This window comes from Schistocerca gregaria, chromosome 8 (assembly GCF_023897955.1).
Source record: "Schistocerca gregaria isolate iqSchGreg1 chromosome 8, iqSchGreg1.2, whole genome shotgun sequence".
Lineage (NCBI taxonomy): Eukaryota > Metazoa > Arthropoda > Insecta > Orthoptera > Acrididae > Schistocerca > Schistocerca gregaria.
Window position 1 is genome coordinate 74,123,162 of NC_064927.1, and position 19,845 is coordinate 74,143,006.

Genomic DNA, 19,845 nt, shown 5'->3' on the forward strand with positions numbered 1-19,845 from the left:
TGGCGTCATTTCAGGGATCTGGAGAACATTCAAAAGATCAGTTGTAGAATTTTGGAACACATATTATGTTCGAGTATAATGACTTTTCTGGATACTAGAAATCTACTCTGTAGGATCAGCATGGGTTTCGAAAAAGACGATCGTCTGAAACCCAGCTCGCGCTATTCGTCCACGAGACTCAAAGCACCATAGACACGGGTTCCCAGGTAGATGCCGTATTTCTTGACTTCCGCAAGGCGTTCGATACAGTTCCCCACAGTCGCTTAATGAACGAAGTAAGAGCATATGGACTATCAGACCAATTGTATGATTGGATTGAAGAGTTCCTAGATAACAGAACGCAGCACGTCTTTCTCAATGGAGAGAAGTCTTCTGAAGTAAGAGTGATTTCAGGTGTGCCGCAGGGGAGTGTCGTAGGACCGTTGTTACTCACAACATATATAAACGACCTTGTGGATAACATCGGAAGTTCACTGAGGCTTTTTGCGGATGATGCTGCAGTATATCGAGAGGTTGTAACAATGGAAAATTGTACTGAAATGCAGGAGGATCTGCAACGAATTGACGCATGGTGCAGGGAATGGCAATTGAATCTCAATGTAGGCAAGTGTAACGTGTTGCGAATGCATAGAAAGAAATATCCTTTATCATTTAGCTACAACATACCAAGTCAGCAACTGGTAGCACTTAATTCCATAAATTATTTGGGAGTAGGCATTAGGAGTTATCTAAAATGGAATGACCATATAAAATTAATCGCCGGTAAAAGAGATGCCCGACTGAGATTCATTGGAAGAATCCTAAGGAGATGCAGTCCGAAAACAAAGGAAGTAGGTTACAGTACTCTTGTTCGCCCATTTTTTGAATACTGCTCATCGGTGTGTGATCCGTACCAGATAGGGTTGATAGAAGAGATAGAAAAGATCCAACGGAGAGCAGCGCGCTTCGTTACAGGATCATTTAGTAATCACGGTAGCGTTACAGAGATGGAAGATAGACTCAGAGAAAGACTCTGCAAGAGAGACGCTCAGTAGCTCGGTACGGGCTTTTTTTGAAATTTCGAGAACACACATTCACCGAGGAGTCAAGCAGTATATTGCTCCCTCCTACGTATATCTCGCGAAGAGACCATGAGGATAAAATCAGAGAGATTAGAGCCCACACAGAGGCATACCGACAATCCTTCTTTCCACGAACAATACGAGACACCGTCAGGTGGCTTGCGGAGTATGGATGTCGATGTAGAATATGAGTGACATGTTGAAGGCTCTATCAGCTGAAGCCTTTCAGCGTTACCAAGACTGTTTGTAGTTGCCAAAGGAACTGCTTTGGAGAGGATACTGTAGTTCGAAAAATATAAAAATAAAAACTTTGGTAGATAAAAATTCAGTCTCGTTACTTTTCGCACACACCACGTATAAGGTAAACAGTGACAGTTGCGTAAGCTAAATAGCTGAGGTGCTCGCAGGCGGAGCAGCGGCGGCGGCTGGCAGACAGGTAGAGGTGCAAAGGCAGAGGCAGCGCGGCAGAGTTGTTTGTACGTACCGACGGCGAGAAGGCGGCAGATGTGAGGCAGCACCAGGTTGAGCGTGAGGCTGGCGACGCAGCGCAGCGCGCCCAGCGCCACGAAGCACAGCGACACGCTGGGTAGGCTCAGCACGCACGCCACGTACCACTGCGGGCAGCACACGGCCAGACTCCTCACTGGCACAGTCTCTCCCGGCTCCTTACAGGCTAAGCGTCACTGCAGCACTCGCAGCGGGCAAAGCGGCAGACTTAATTACACGCCGCCCTCACTCTGTAGCCTCGAATCTATCTCTCTATGAACCTCGCAACGTGGGCTTAAAGAATGAAGACAAGAGTTGGGAGAAGACCAGACAGCTAGGTTCCAAAATAGTTCTAATGGCTCTAAGCACCATGGGACTTAACATCTGAGGTCATCAGTCCCCTAGAACTGAGAACTACTTAAACCTAGCTAACCTAAGGACATCACACACATCCATAACCGAGGCAGCATTCGAACCTGCGACCGTAGCAGCAGCGAGGTTCTGGACTCTAGCGAATAGAACCACTTAGCTACAGCAGCCGGCCGACAGCGAAATCATTAGTCTCATCGGATTAGGGAAGCCGTGTCCTTTCAAAGGAACCATCCCGGCATTAGCCTCGTGTGATTTTGGGGAGTCACGGAAAACCTAAATTAGGATAGCCGGACGCGAGATTGAACCGTCGTCCTCCCGAATGCCACTGCAGTCTGCTGATCACTGCGCCACCTCGCTCGGTACCACAGGTGCAAAATACTAACACGAATTCTTTACAGACGAATGGAAAAACTGCTAGAATCCGACCTCGGGGAAGATCAGTTTGGATCCCATAGAAATATTGGAACACGTGAGGCAATACTGACCCTACGACTTATCTTAGAAAATACTGTAGATTAAGGAAAGGCAAGTCAAAGTTTACCGCATTTGTAGACTTAGAGAAAGTTTTTGACAATGTTGACTGGAATACTATCCTTCAAATTCTGAAGGTGGCAAGGGTAAAGTACAGGGAGCGAAAGGCTATTTACAATTTGTACAGAAACCAGATGCCAGTAATAAGAGTCGAGGGGTATGAAAGGGAAGCAGTGGTTGGGAAGGGAGTGAGACAGGGTTGTAGCCTATCCCCGATGTTATTCAATCTGTATATTGAGCAAGCAGTAAAGGAAACAAAAGAAAAATTCGGAGTAGGTATTAAAATCAGTGGAGATGAAATAAAAACTTTGAGGTTCGCCGATGACATTGTAATTCTGTCAGAGACAGCAAAGTGCCTGGAAGAGCAGCTGAACGGAATGGACAGTATCTTGAAAGGAGAATATAAGATAAACATCAACAAAAGCAAAACGAGGATAATGGAATGTAGTCGAATTAAATGCTGAGGGTATTAGATTAGGAAATGAAATGCTTAAAGTAGTAAATGTGTTTTGCTATTTGGGGAGCAAAATAACTAATGATGGTCGGAGTAGAGAGGATATAAAATGTAGACTGGCAATGGCAAGGAAAGCGTTTTTCAAGAAGAGAAATTTGTTAACATCGAATGTAGATTAAAGTGTCAGGAAGTCATTTCTGAAAGCATTTGTATGGAGTGGAGCCTTGTGTGGAAGTGAAACATAGATGATAAGTAGTCTGGACAAGAACAGAATAGAAGCTTTCGAAATGTGGTGCTACAGAAGAATGTTGAAGATTAGATGGGTAGATCACGTAACTAATGGGGAGGTATTGAATAGAATTGGGGAGAAGGGGAGTATGTGGCACAACTTGACAAGAAGAAGGGTCCGGTTGGTAGGACATGTTCTAAGGCATCAGGGGATCACAAATTTAGCATTGGAGGGCAGCGTGGTGCACAGGATAGAGTAGCATGGAGAGCTGCATCAAAACAGTCTCTGGACTGAAGACTACAACAACAACTGGAGAAATAATATAGCCAAATGATTGGGACAAGGATTCTAACTTATCAAGGTCAAAGAAAATGGAAATGGCTTTTCAATTAACTAAGAACATGTGGTTAACAAGAAATCTATGTCGTTAAGTTTAACTATCCGATTATGTGAAACAGAGAACAAAAAAAGGAAAATAATCAAGAATATTACAATGGGCAATGGAAATTAAGTAATAATAAACAAGTTTATAAAAGGACAGAACCAATATTGGAAACAATAGGGAAGAGAAGACTTGTAGTCTATGGACACCTAAGAAGGATAGAAGAAAAAGGGATACTAAGAAGAATCTGGGACTTTTATGAAAGAAACACAAAATCATTAATGACGTGAATCAAAGAAGTTACAGCTCACCTGAGGGAAATAGAATTAACAGAGGAAGAAACAGGTGAAAAAGTAAACTCCAGTGCAAAAGAAAAAAGTTTCAAGGTCTTCCACGAGAAAGCAAAGACAAATTTCATCCTTGTAGATTGTGCATATCGCACTGAATACATCTTGAGAAACCCTTTTTATCGTCATTTGATTTCTTTGATTCCCTCCGCATGCAGATCCAGAAACAAAGTTCACTAATTAAGAAAACGCCTAGCCACAAACATGGACGAAAATCTGAACTAATCGCTACTTATTGGAACTCAATAACAAGCAAGTATCGGAACGACAACAGCATTGACGACAGCTTATAAACAGAGTGCAGTCATCATTGACAACTTAACAATGGCAAAACGATCGAATGTTTCTGCTCAGAAGCGCATGCAGCAGATATGATCCATGGTTTTCATTCGGTTGCGTCTCCTAGAGTTGCCAGAAATTGGAAAGCAAAAACGAAAGGAATGACAATTTGTTATTTGTTTATAGTAATATTTTGAAAACTAAAATACACACACACACACACACATATATATATATATATATATATATATATATATATATATATATATATATATATATATTACACAAAAAATTACATAGCCCTTCCATATATTTAACAGAGTGCACAAAATATTAATACTACAGAAATACACATCTAAAGAATGCAAAAAAATTCATATTTATCATTTCTAAGGGCTAGTCAGTCAGACTGAGATTGATTCGGCTCTTTTTTAATAACTGAATAACACTCTTTACATATTTTAAAATATTGTGAGCAGATCATGCTTTCAAGCTCATTGTCATCTGGAGTTCGGATTTGATTAAATCCTCTGAACCTCTGTTTCTTGGGTCACTCCACTTACTCTTCATGAATGAAAAAAATTCGTTCCACAAAGACATTGGAGCCAGAGATACTGAACAAACATCCAAGTACTTTGGAAATATTTCATGCACTTTGCTCAGGTTCTGAAAAAAAGAATTTAAGCAAGTTTTCGTCATAATCACCGTCTTTGTTCACTTTGGTGCTAAAGTAGCGTCGATAACTGCTTTAACTCCTCATATAGGTGACCTATGCAAATATCTACATTTAACTGGAAGACTTTACCGTATTTTCGAATTCTTTGAAGTCAGTTCTTTCCTGTAAAGCAGATACTGGAAGGGATGCATAAGGGCTGTTGCCTGTCAAATCATATCTTTCTTGCAGATACTGGAGCATATTGATATAAAAACCGTTAAGGTGTTCCAGTTGCCTTTTTCTGCGATGGGAATAGGCGATCCATTTAGGAGTTCTTTTTCTTTGCTACCAAAAAAATTGTCTTCCATATTATTCTAGATTTTGGTATTGAGAAGTCTCATTTGTTTGTGTGTCTCTGGTGAAGTCCTTAATGTTCTAGCTGTCATTTCCAACTGACTTACAATTGTACTAAATAAATTTAAGTAGATTCCAGTAACACTGTTTCCTCGGCTCTGGTTTGCATTTCCTGGAAATCTTAGCAATTTTGGGTAATCAAGAATACTATGGAAGTAACCTTTAATTGCTTTCGAGTTCTAAAACAGTCAAGAAATGGCTAGTGTTAATGAGAGCCATCTAGTTGGAACATGCCTCAAAATCTTAATCCATTCCAAATTCATAAATTCAAAGAATGATTGTAGTTGTGCTCGTTTTCTGGCCGAGGCAGTGAAGTAATTCTTTATTTTTAAGACGACATTTCCTACATCGGTATCTAGTCTGTCAACTGAAAACTTACTATGTTCTGTGTGAGATGATTAGAACAATTAGCTTTAAGTAAGTTAGGGATTTCTTTTCTCAGCAACTGGTATACTAAAAACATAGTACACAAGTTTGCATTCAGAGTCCAGACTCGAACAACTTAGATTATATTTCATTGTGGTGCTTTTATCGTGCTCTTCTTGACTGTTTAAATTAATAAAATAGCCCGATAGTTCATTTGAATTTCTAGAATTATACTGTTCCTTAATCATATCCCCCTTATTGTACATTTTGCCTCAGGTCAGTTTGTCCACTGAGTGAAATAGTAAAATATTTTCTGCACAAAGTACAAAGCGATCAGCTCTCATCTGGTCCTGGCTTAACCCACAGAAACGTATCTTTCCATTTCTTGGTAATGTTTGCTTTGAAATTCAAACTTTTTTCGCAGATGAATTTTTGATGGACCTTCTTCACTCTGAAACATATTTAACGTGATAAGACTGACGGATTAAGAAAGTACTTCTGACAGTGATTGAATCATACTGTAAAAGGTGGAGAAAGCAATGTAAATTAATGTCGTTGATTGTTGCTACAGTTTGGAAGCTCAAGCTTGCCAACATTCACGAAATTCAGCACAACGAAAAAACGTAACAAAGTCATTTTTAAAGAGTATAAGTTTTAAGATTTTACAGGACGAAGAAAAAATGCCACACTTGGCGATCCTCATCGCAATTCAAGATTGAAGTGTATCGAGCGAAACCTTGTCCCACCAACAGGTTTAATAGAAATGCGATTTCAAAAACGAGGCTCTGGTAACGTTATAACTGCGCGCAGCGTGGCCAAGAACTGGCACCACGAACTCTGCGGTCTGCCGGAGGTGTTTCATTAGTTGAGTGAGACCTGACAAAGGTCCCAGTGGTCAGATGTTTAGGGGTATCGTTCCATCGACAAATACGACGTACGGCGGCCTTTACGTATCGTAACGTCTTATAACGACTCCGCACACAGGCTCGCCTCAACAAATTTAGATCGTTGGACATTCTGCAACGAGCTTAGTACGTCAATGTGTACGTGGCTTCTCAACTTTAACATTACACCCACGAATTATCGATGACAGACACGATGGCTTCCGGGATACAGGCAGTGTTCGGACACTTTATCCTTTCACAAAGGAGGTGTTGGACTCACTCACAGAGCACTGGCGCTGTACCTTCGCTCAATGCGGCGATTCTGGCTTTCACCAATAGTGTTCCGGGCATCCTGATAGCAGAGGTGGCCCCACACATACTGTGCCCCCCGGTACCTGTTGGACATTTATCGCATGCTAGGACGTTTTTTGCGGGCACAGCTATATGTTGGGAGCTATACTGGAGACACGGAAGATTTATTTTAGAGTTCTCCAATGCTGGAGTCCGGCTAACGACATTGTCTGACGACACGCCATGGCCGATTGGATGCAGGCGAGGCATCCACGCCCCCTTGCTGTCCACTTTGGTGTGGTCGACGCGGTATGTGGTCACTAACGAGAAATTTCCGACGATTCCATGTGCCCCCGCTGCGTGACGGTAGACACGGGCGAACACAGACTGAACTGCGGCCCCACGCACGAATGTTAGAAACTGATCCGCATGACTACCTCTTACTGGCCGCCCGCTTCGATAAGGTGATCCTAGCGGGCAAGATGGCTTTTCTTCGTTCACATTATCGTTTGTACTTGTTGATTTAAATTTTAAAAAATGTGACAGCGCACTTCGGTGGTAGGAGGAGAGGACTCGGAATTCGATCCCTACCGGCCTTGACTCCTCCAGTCTGACGCTGGCTATTGGTTGCAGCGCTCGTGGAGTATCGACGCTGCATGTGGCGAGCTCTAGAAGTGATTCTCCGTAAAAAAAAAAAAAAAAAAAAAAAAAAAAAAAACGGGACGTAAGGCAAAAAAACAAAAAAAGAACAAAAATAAGTAAGACTAGAAAATGTTATGTGGAATGAATATGCAGACTACAACCTTCGAGTCGAGTTCGCGGCAAACTTTTTTTTTCTTTCTAGTTAAAGCATCAAATTGTTCGTTTGATGTCTAGGTTTATCTTCACAGAGCCGGTACATACAGGTACGAGCAACGTTCAATTTAGAGAAGATATTCAAAGTGACTACCCTGCATATGCAAACACGTCGCCACTTGCTGGATCATGGATGGTCTACTATAAACTTGCTCCGCTAAGTGTTTCCATAAATAAAAATCTAATGGATTAAGATCTGTGGAAAGCAGAGGCCAATCCATTTCTTTGGAAACATTTCTTTCAAATAGTTATACACATTCATTCCAAAGTGTGGCAGCACGCTATGATGCTAAAACCATAGCTCTCGCTGAACGTCAACTGGAACATGGAACGCACGTTTACCCCAAAGCGTGCCTGAAAGCCACATTCACGTATGACATGTGGTTTGTGCTGCGACCAGTTGTGCCTGTTGTAGAGACTGAAAATCTCTTCGTGATTGAAGTTAGATTCGTCAATCAGTATCATGTTATTTACAAACTGTTCGTATATTCCGCTTGGTGCAAGAGTCAGTCACAAAACGGTGACCTGAAATCGGCTGTAACGCCTCAGCCATGGTGCCTCATTTCACTATCGGTAACTTTCAGCTGGCGCCCCAACATGGTGTTGGATTACTCTCTTGTGCGGTTGTCGCTGCCTCACCTAGTTTCAACAGCTACCGCTAGAGTCGCGTCGAGGCTGCAAAGATTCGCACAGCTTGGAGCCAGATGGGAAAAGGGGGGGGGGGGGGGCTCAGCAGCAGTGCTTGGTGCGACGCCCATGGGCTGTGGATCGGCACGATTTGAACATATGCTCATGTTCCATTGAGTTGTCATGCACTGTCTTAATCTGCTGGCCAGCATTCTCTCTCACAAAAATTTACCCATTGTTAATACTGTAATGTCTATGTAGCGCGCCCAGTTGTCACACATAGCTATATCAGAGGCCTATGTCTCATCTCGTTTCATTTTTTTAATGAGTTAGTTTTAAAATTCTTATGCAAGACAACCAGTTGCTCTAAGTTTTAATGTTTGTTTTCACGGTGTTTTAGAAGTTGGTGGGCTCTCTGGTATTACTATTATCCAGCCCTTTTGTGCATGTTGTGAGCTCCCGCTCACAGTAAAACCCTAGCGAGTTGTTTATTATACTTCTTCCTGGAAGAAATTACAGCTCCATTTCTGTAGTTCTCAGTTAACGAATCTTATTTCAGAGGTCATATCAGCTTACTGGAAACGCTCTATTAGTGTACTCATGGTTAAACCATAACTTTACTTGTAGTACAATCCAGTCAGACACTTATCGGTCTCATTTGTTAACAGCACTTACTAAGTTGCAGGGAGAGTGTTAACATGTCGGTGGCAATACGTAGTGTACTCTTTTTCTAAGTTTTAAAGTAATTTTTTTGTGTAAACCTTTGGCAAGTCCCTATGTTTTCCTCATTAATATTTTTCTTTTGGGGGTCCGCCTAATGTCTTGGACTTGAATTCGGTCGAAGAAATTTAACTAAAACTGTTTTAATTTTTTTAATTGGCTGGTTTATTTAAACTTGCTCAATTTAATTTTTTTTAAATCCAGTATAGTTAACGTCTTACTTCTTGAATTTGTTTGAGGTCATCTACATCTACACAGACACTCCACAAGCCTCCGTACAGTGCGTGGCGAAGCGTACCTTGCACTTCACATCCTGTTCCAGTCACAAATAGAGCGACGGAAAAACGACTGCCTGTACGCCTGCGTATGAGCCCTGATTTTTCGTATCTCATCTTCCTGGTTCTTACAAGCGATGTATGTTAGCGGTAGCTGAATCGTTCAGCAGCCAACTTCAAATGCAGGTCTCTAAATTTTCTCAACAGTGTTTCTCAAAAAGAAGATCACCTTCCCTCCTGGGATTCCATTCCAGTTCCCGAAACATACCTGTAACATGAATTGTTCAAACTCCTGGTAATAAATCTAGCAGTCTGCCTTTGAACTGCTTCAATGACTTCCTTCAATCCGACCTGCTAAGGATCCCAAACACTCGAGGAATACTCAAGAATAGGTCGCACCACAATCCTGTACGCGGTCGTCTTTACAGGTGAACCACTCTTTCCTAAAATTCTCCCAATAAACATGAATAATTCTCTCAATAAAAATTCTCCCCACCACAGTTTTCACATGCTCGTTCCTCCTCACATCGCTTTGCAACTTTACGCCCAGGTATTTAAAAGACTTGCCTGTGCAAACGGCTATCTTACCATTTTAAACCCCTGTGACAGTAAATTAATTTCAATTTTTCTACCTGTTTTTCAAAGGGGACCTGTTAGCAAAGGAAATACATTCCTGGAAATGGAAAAAAGAACACATTGACACCGGTGTGTCAGACCCACCATACTTACTCCGGACACTGCGAGAGGGCTGTACAAGCAATGATCACACGCACGGCACAGCGGACACACCAGGAACCGCGGTGTTGGCCGTCGAATGGCGCTAGCTGCGCAGCATTTGTGCACCGCCGCCGTCAGTGTCAGCCAGTTTGCCGTGGCATACGGAGCTCCATCACAGTCTTTAACACTGGTAGCATGCCGCGACAGCGTGGACGTGAACCGTATGTGCAGTTGACGGACTTTGAGCGAGGGCGTATAGTGGGCATGCGGGAGGCCGGGTGGACGTACCGCCGAATTGCTCAACACGTGGGGCGTGAGGTCTCCACAGTACATCGATGTTGTCGCCAGTGGTCGGCGGAAGGTGCACGTGCCCGTCGACCTGGGACCGGACCGCAGCGACGCACGGATGCACGCCAAGACCGTAGGATCCTACGCAGTGCCGTAGGGGACCGCACCGCCACTTCCCAGCAAATTAGGGACACTATTGCTCCTGGGGTATCGGCGAGGACCATTCGCAACCGTCTCCATGAAGCTGGGCTACGGTCCCGCACACCGTTAGGCCGTCTTCCACTCACGCCCCAACATCGTGCAGCCCGCCTCCAGTGGTGTCGCGAAAGGCGTGAATGGAGGGACGAATGGAGACGTGTCGTCTTCAGCGATGAGAGTCGCTTCTGCCTTGGTGCCAATGATGGTCGTATGCGTGTTTGGCGCCGTGCAGGTGAGCGCCACAATCAGGACTGCATACGACCGAGGCACACAGGGCCAACACCCGGCATCATGGTGTGGGGAGCGATCTCCTACACTGGCCGTACACCTCTGGTGATCGTCGAGGGGACAGTGAATAGTGCACGGTACATCCAAACCGTCATCGAACCCATCGTTCTACCATTCCTAGACCGGCAAGGGAACTTGCTGTTCCAACAGGACAATGCACGTCCGCATATATCCCGTGCCACCCAACGTGCTCTAGAAGGTGTAAGTCAACTACCCTGGCCAGCAAGATCTCCGGATCTGTCCCCCATTGAGCATGTTTGGGACTGGATGAAGCGTCGTCTCACGCGGTCTGCACGTCCAGCACGAACGCTGGTCCAACTGAGGCGCCAGGTGGAAATGGCATGGCAAGCCGTTCCACAGGACTACATCCAGCATCTCTACGATCGTCTCCATGGGAGAATATCAGCCTGCATTGCTGCGAAAGGTGGATATACACTGTACTAGTGCCGACATTGTGCATGCTCTGTTGCCTGTGGTTCTGTCAGTGTGATCATGTGATGTATCTGACCCCAGGAATGTGTCAATAAAGTTTCCCCTTCCTGGGACAATGAATTCACGGTGTTCTTATTTCAATTTCCAGGAGTGTATATAAAAATAAATGTTGTTGTTGTTCAAGTATAAATGACGTTAGTTAAAGGGACCTTGTCCTTCCATGTCACTTTCCTGATCCTGATAATTCTCGATTTCAACGCCAATGCACTGACTGCTGCTTGGTTTCCAGGTTCAAGTGAGAATTCTACACATCATTGCCCGTGACGACCCAGCCGAGGAGCTCGCCGCCGTCTTTACGATACCTCTGCAGAAATGTCAGTGCTGCCGCAAAGTGATTCGTTTTATGCTCAGGCGTCAGGCTTTTCGGCACCCACCTGATCAAGAAATTCTTGGACAGCAGGTGCTTAGTGATAATTTCATGCAACAAGGACCACAATATCTGTGGAAATTGGCTGCTGATCTCCGTAATCGTGAGGAGACGGTTCTCTAGGATGGGCTGCCCCACCGGCTCAATGAGGTGATCATTAATGAGGGATGATCGCCCACTATGTTCTTCATCATGGACACTTTGACGACCTTCAGTAAAAGTCTACAATAGTGACACACCATCTGTTTGCTCATGATGTTGTGCCCGTAGACCTGACAGAGCTGACGATGAATTTCGATGGGCGCTGTGTTTTGGCATTAAGGAACCTCGTCATTGACTTTACCTCACAGGTGCGGAGAATGCATAAGAGACACCATTTCAGAGCATTGCTGCTGCGGTTCTGGCCCTTGGTGAGACACGTCTGCCCTGTGTTTGACTGTCTCATCATAGATCTGTTGCCCAATTTTTCTTGCTAAATAGGTCAACTTTGAAGGAAACAACATAGGGAAACCTAGTTTGTGGGCGCTCCTTGTACATTTACTTTTTGTGACCATTGCAGAAAGTTGAGGGCTAATAAACAATGAGCTAGGAGTCCAGTTCATAGTGTCGAAGGTGGTTGTGGACACTTTTGTGCTGCATATCACTTGTGAACTCCAGTCTTAGGCATTAGATAGTAGCACCCACATGCAGTGGAGCAGCAGTGGCTGGAGGAAGCCCCACACCTATAGCCATAGCGCTCGATTTGAGGATATTAAGGCAGCTACCACAATCTTCACTGGAGGTGTAACTCATGCCCATGACTCCGAGCCGCGCGGGATTAGCCGAGCGGTCTATGGCGCTGAAGTCATCGACTGTGCGGCTGGGTCAGGCGGAGGTTCGAGTCCTTCCTCAGGCATGGGTGTGTGTGTTTGTCCTTAGGATAAGTTAGGTTAAGTAGTGTGTAAGCTTAGGGACTGATGGCCTTAGCAGTTAAGATTTCGCACACAACTGAACATTTGACTCCTCACCTCAGCACCGCCACCAAGAATGAGGATGAGTCCAGTAGCATAAGCAGTGCAGTTGAATACATGGCCACCAAGAGGCATTGTAGACTGGAATTGATGGAGGCTACAGAGCAATGGTTTTATGGCGGAAGCATATAACACAGCGGGCAGCTTTGATGCCCCAAATGACAGATCAAGACAGGAGGAATGAGCCGTCATTGTAGAATATAGAGGACGTTGCTCAACGAAGGAGACGCATTACGACGTCGACGGTAGTATCAGAGAGTCGAGCACCCTTTCCAAACAGTCGTGATCCACTTAGCTGAACGTCTGGCTGAAATCGAGGGCAGCCAAAGTCAAGGCACACGACGAGTGTGAGGAAGAGCGATCATGTCTCGATTGCGACAGAGGGCAGTGCCGATGTTATTGGCACATCCCAAAGAGGTTTGAGCAGGAGAAACCACGTACTGGGCCATCCGTTTAAGCCACGAAGCCAACAGCTGGATAAAGATCTTCATGTCATTGTTGAGCAATGTAACGGGGTGATAATTGTATATCCATGCTGTACCCATAGCTTGTGGGTGGGTGTGAGAAGACTATCAAGGAAACCGCCTGGGATTTGCATGACAGGCGAGATAAGGTCCTGACAAATCTCCATTCACACCGCCGCCATTTAGGGACGAAACTTCCGATAAAAGTCTAGTGGGAGGCCGTCAGGGCTGGGTGATTTATTCATAGAAACCACCTGGATAGCATCATCGACTTCGTCTTTCGTGATGTTGGCAAGCAGATCCATCTTTCCATTCTCAGGAACCAAGCCAAAGGAGAGTCGGGAGACCACTGAAGTCTTAGCAATGCTGTAGTGTGGGCAGGGTGGTTACGTTGTGCAGACTACAGCATAACACAATGTCCATGAAGGGAAAACCCTATATCGCGCTGAGTATCTAACTACCATCCATTATCAGTCGCAAGAACGGTGGCGACATTCTGATATCATGTGGTACGTAGGCAGATGCTCCTGCATTAAATCATCGTATGTTTGTGCCCTGACCGTAGCTCTTTCAAGGTAATGTCGAGAGAGGGCAGTGAGCTGTGCCTTGGCACAATTCACCATCGCCTGACGCTCTGGTGGCACCATAGCACAATCCCAGAGAATGGTGAAGTGAAACTCCTGGGTTTGTCGCCACAACATCCCTTCCATAACAAATCAATGCCCTATGGAAGGCAGGCTTTGCTCAGATGACGCACCATGACAGGACAGACTGATATGCATCACGCTGTTGATGACAAGTCTGTCCAAGAGGTCTTGATGTGCAGCTGGCTATCAGGTGAAATTAGATGGATCATGTTCAGTTCCCATTGTCCCTGGCCACGCCACACCCTTTGGCGGCAAAGACTGATGGCACAGATATATGCGTCATGATCAGAGAATGCAGCTAGTCAGATTTCGGCAGCTTGCGCCCCACCAACAATATTGCGGGAGATATAAACACGATTGAGGCGAATGGAAGAATGGTTGACAATCACTACAGACATAATCTCTAGAGTTCACAAGGTTGAGGTACTGGACAATTGTCGCTAGTGCCACCCACAGAGAAGATGTGGCAATTGGTCTTTCGGCGCCTGGGTGAGGTTGAAGTCACCTCCTATGATTAAGGCGTCCTGCTGGCCCACAAAGAGAGGCCTCTGGAAAGAGTGGCCTCAGGAAAGAAAGAAGAATGACCGTAGTGGTAACCAGGTAACCGGAACCAGATGGCACACAGACATTGATTATCTTGATGTCAAGAATCTTGAGAGCCATACCTCTGGCATCAGGCGGATACGAAACTGTATCAGCGAGGATACCATCATGTAAGAGGATCACCACCCCACTACCAGTAGGGGAAGCATGGGAGAGGAGATCCACAAATCCATGGGTAACTCAAAAGGTTGCAAAATGTACCTCCTTAAGGAGGGGAACATCAGCTTCCACAGCACACAGCATTTCATAGCGTAATGCCAGTTTATGGTGCGTGCGAATAGTATTGACATTGACAGTGGCTAAGCGGTAGGTCTGTAAAGCTGCCAGCAGCAGGAGGCTGGACGATGCAGGCACAGGGGAAGCAGAGGGGGCTCCCTGTTAGGCCCCTGTGCAAGAGCAAATCACTGCAATGGGGAGGGAGGCGACCTGACTAATGGGGGTACATCGTTGTGCATGTCCAGCATCGACATCATCTTCCCAGGAGAGAATGTCTCACTGGACGAGATCAGTGGAGCACAATCAGAGGTACACCCAGAGGTAGCATCAGACACAGAAAGGAGGCAAACACATTGGAGACAGGTGGGGGGAGGTTGGTGTCTGTAGATGGATGCTGACTGAAGATGGAGATGGGGAGAGATGCCACCTCATCTGATGCCAGTGTGTTGGAGCACAGCACACCAGTAGTGGGAGGATGATCAACTTGTGCACGTGCCTAAAGGGCTACAGGACTGTCTCTTCTGTTTTCTCAGATCGTTGCTTCCTAACATGTTGTTTCATGTTGAAGGTTGAATGGTTGTTGTACAGCATGTAGCCAAATGGCAGAAAAGTGGAGGTCGGTACAGCTCCATGATCAACAGTCATGGTGTAAGGACAGACAGCTTGCATCTGTTGGCAGCCATCGTCCATTGGTAACACCTCCACTAGCAGGAAAAACAGGCAAAATGTCCATTGTGTAACCGACGGGAGTTGCCGCTGGTGTCGAGTGATTCAAAGAGGTTGCAGCAGGCAGCCACATCACAGATGTGTAATACATAGGTAACACACTGGGCACTGCAGAAAGAAAAACGTCTCTGATCAGCGTCTGAACCAGTTTATGTTGGAGACATTCAGATGCGATGTGTATGACCTTCCAGTTCACAACCTGAACAAGTGCATGGCTGGCGATCTTACATGATGATAGTACTGGAGCCAGAAATAACCAAGTAAGAAGGCACATGTTTCCTCAGTTCAATTTTTATCTGACGGACGCCACTGAGAACACATCTTCTACATTTCAGCTATATAACTGATGTCGTTGCTGTAAGGTGTAAAGGTGGGCACCACACCATCCTATGGTACCTCCAATGGGAGTTTGAAAATCCTCAGTGTACGCAGGCCAAAACCAGCATGGCCAACCACGGCAGCCCCTACACTATGTGATCAAAAGTATCTGGACACGTGACTGAAATGACTTACAAGTTCGTGGCGCCCTCCATCGGTAATGCTGGAATTCTACATGGTGTTGGTCCACCCTTACCCTTGATGACAGCTTCCACTCTCGCAGGCGTGCGTTCAATCAGGTGCTGGAAGGTTTCTTGGGGAATGGCAGCCCATTCTTCACGGAGTGCTGCACTGAGGAGAGGTATCCATGTCGGCTGGTGAGTCCTGGCACGAAGTCGGCGTTCCAAAACATCCCATAGGTATTCTGTAGGATTCAGGTTAGGACTCTGTGTAGGCCAGTCCTTTACAGGGATGTAATTGTCGTGTAACAACTCCGCCACAGACTGTGCATTATGAGCAGGTGCCATCGCCATACCCGAATTCTCTTCAACAGTGGGAAGCAAGAAGGTGCTTAAAACATCAATGTAGGACTGTGCTGTGATAGTGCCACGCAAAACAGCAAGGGGTGCAGGACACCTCCATGGAAAACACGACCACACCGCAACATCACCGCCTCCGGATTTTACTGTTGGTACTACACACGCTGTCAGATGACGTTCACCGGCCATTCGCCATACCCACGCCCTACCATCGGATCGCCACATTGTGTACGGTGATTCGTCACTTCACACAACGTATTTCCACTGTTCAATCGTCCAATATTTACGCACCTTACCCCAAGTGAGGCGTCGTTTGGGATTTACCAGCGTGACGTGTGGCTTATGAGCAGCCAGTCGATCATGAAATCCAAGTTTTCTCACCTCCCGCCAAACTGTCATAGTACTTGCAGTGGATCCTGATGCAGTTTGGAATTCCTGTGTGGTGGTCTGCATATTACACAGTACTACTCTCTTCAGCTGCCGGCGGTCTCCGTCAGTGAACGGACGAGATCGGCCTGTACGCTTTTGTGCTGTTTGTGTACCTTCACATTTCCACTTCACTATCACATCGGGCACAGTGGCCCTAGGGATGTTCAGGAATAAGGAAATCTCGCGTACAGGCGTATGACATAAGTGACACCCAATCACCTGACCACGTTCGAAGTCCATGAATCCCGCGGAGAGGCCCATTCTGTTCTCTCACGGTGTCAAATGACTACTGAGGTCGCTGATATGGAGTACCTAGCAGTAGGTGGCAGCAAAATACACCTAATATGAAAAACGTGTGTTTTGGGGGTGTCCAGATACTTTTGATCACTAGTGTATATGGCCATCAGAGTATTGGAACTCTTCATTCACCAGTTTTACGTACAAAGTGAATCTAGGGATGGAAAACTGAATTCCTACAATATCTTGAGGCGAGGGACGCATTTCGTCCTGTACAAACCGTTCTACTTCATGCAATTTTCGTCGTTAACGACCCAATAGAAAAGTTAATTTAATTGCGACTTGGCGAGAGGAAGGCGCCAGGATAGTCGACGAGTTTAGACAGGAAGACTGGCTGCTACGCTGAAGTAAACAAATGCGCGCTGGCTCAGAAGTAGCATGACAGGTGAGACGTAAATGAGGCCTGCTCACCTCACGACTACTGAAGGTAGTCTGGTTTCGAACCGAATGTCCACGGTAGACGTGGGTTTGATGTCCCAGCAGTGTGTCATGACGGCTGCTAGGGTTGTACGGGGTGTTACACATTTCTCTGCATGATGTGACAGAGTTGCCAGCTCCGCCCTTTCATAGAAGCGTTTCTAAATTTACCCGAACTGATTTTGCTACCTCAATTTTAATGAGGAATCGCATGCCAAAGTTCAAGTGTAGCATTTTGTCTTCACGCCGTATTTATTCCTTAAAATATAATTCTAAGAGACTCAAATAGGGCGAACAAACGGAAGAGCACGTTACGAACAGTGTGTTTGGCAACCCTAGCTCCCACACACTTGTTTCACTCGAGCGAGGGAACTGATGAAGAATTCGGTCGTAAAATCACAAGTGACTGTATCGCTTGTGTTCATTTGGTGGTCACCGTCTCTATATTCTGTTCACCATAGCACTGAAACTGGTGTAAACAAACATAAACGTGATGATTGCTCAGAAGCCGCAGCAAACGCACACTGGTATTGTTACGCTCTTGGAAGTGGCTCCTAGTTATGTATTAGATATATTGTTACTAAGTTACGTTAAACAAAGCTTCAAAATATTATAATGTATTAACAGCCATCAAATTTTTTCTTAATCTCTCTTTAGCTATGTAGTTTTTATTTCAAAAGTAATATACAGTCGCAATCTCTGTATTGTTGTGCTCTGATTCTCCGCTGTTAAAACTCAGTATGAAAATGGCTAAGGCTGCATCCTCTTCCGTAGTGAAACATGCGTGTGGAACATGGTTAAAAAGTGTCTGGAAATAGGTTGTTCTTAATGTTTTTCATAAATTTACAGAAAAAAATTGGCTTTGAAAATTTCTGAGGGACTGCATTTGACACAGTTGAGATACGCGTACACATTCGATGTATAGCGGAACTGATAGCGTAGTAGATTGATAACGTAGTGCATCGCTGGTTCAGTTCTCACCTTAGTCATTAATTTTTCGTTCACTCTGAATTGTAAAATTCATCGTCTTTTTGTGAATAATGTACCTCTTCTTGTTTCTAATTACATATTGCACGCGACATTCCTGTTCTCATTTTAAATATAAATTCTTAATTATCGATACTTTATGAACGATTATTGATAGAGGTTGCTTCAATTAAGAAAACATTAGTTTAATTTCTTAGGGCAAAAATAAAAAAAACAGATAATCTTAATTGGGACTGTGCCCATTGTTTTATACTTCAGATGTAATCTCATACGAACCAGAGCGATAAATCTCGTAGAAACATGAAGAACAATAATTTTCACAATATCGAGCACATCGTACAAATACTGCATTTATACATTTGTCACTGTACCATTACAAAATAAACCCAACAGATTTGATCTGGAGCTAAGTTAAAGGATTTGGCCCAAGAAATAACAAGACCTCTATGGTGTGGGACGTACTGGAACTAACACATGCAGCTTTTTCACCTGTCACTGCCTAACGCTGACGGGATGTAAAACAACACTTCTTAAAAGAAGACGAGAAAATGCGGCGACTGAGTGGCTTCAGGAATTCTGTTGTTGATCCACTCGTTATAAAGGTAACACATAACATTTCCAGAAGTGAAATGTATTTCTCGGATTCGAATTAGGCAGCACCTAGGAGATTACCAGACGACTGACTGTAATTGATACCTTTAGTGGCTTCAGTATTCAAGAGAACGGTGAGATCTCTGCAGTATGCTTTTGCACCACACATAGCTCGCTCAGAAAAACTGCCCTATGATTAAGTTAAGACTAATCACTCTTGTTTATAATTAGAATACTGTTAGGTGAGAACGAGAGCATACTTCCCCTCTGGTCGACTAAGAAGCATGCGGTAGTACTGGAGTTTTGCCGAATATTATTTCATTCTCTTCAAAAATTAAATGACATTCGATGCTATATTGTTTCTTTGCTTGTCGCTTTTCCGTCTGATCAGCAACTGCTAACGTAATTGCAGGTTAGTTGGACCACCTGGCTGCCCAGTGCTGTCCAAGTTTAATGCACCGGTAAAGCTGTTGTCCCACATTATAGTTCAATCTGCACTGAAGCGACAAAGATACTGGTATAGGCACGCGTATTCAGATACAGAGACACGTAAACAGGCAGAATATGGCGCTGCGGTCGGCTACGCCTATACAAGACAAGTGTCCGGCGCAGTTGTCACATCGGCTACTGCTGCTGCAATGGCGGCTTATCAAGATTCAAGTGCGCCTGAACGTGGTGTTATAGACGGCGCACAAGTGATGGGACACAGGATCTCCGAGGTAGCGCTGAAGTGGAGGTTTTCCCGTACGCCCATTTCACGAATGTACCGTTAATAGCAGGAATCTAGTGAAACATTAAATCTCCAAGATCGCTGCGGCCAGAAAAAGATCCTGGAAGAATGGGACCAACGATGACTGAAGAGAATCGTTCAACTCCACGGAAGTGCAACGCTTCTGCAGATTGCTGCAGAATTCAGTGCTGGGCCATCAACAATTGTCAGCGTGCGAACCGTTCAACGAGACATCATCGATATGGGCTTTTCGGAGGCGATGGCCCAATCGTGCACGCTTGATGACTGCACGA

General features: G+C 44.9%; 1 protein-coding gene across 1 annotated transcript in view; it reads right to left on the reverse strand.

Annotated features, from left to right (window-relative positions):
• Positions 1–19,845, reverse strand: part of LOC126284557 (UNC93-like protein) — a 230,621-nt gene that overhangs the window by 26,798 nt on the left and 183,978 nt on the right. Inside the window, exon 8 of the mRNA XM_049983559.1 lies at positions 1,546–1,675. Within this exon, the coding sequence (XP_049839516.1) occupies positions 1,546–1,675 (130 nt within the window). The remainder of the gene's footprint in view (positions 1–1,545; positions 1,676–19,845) is intronic.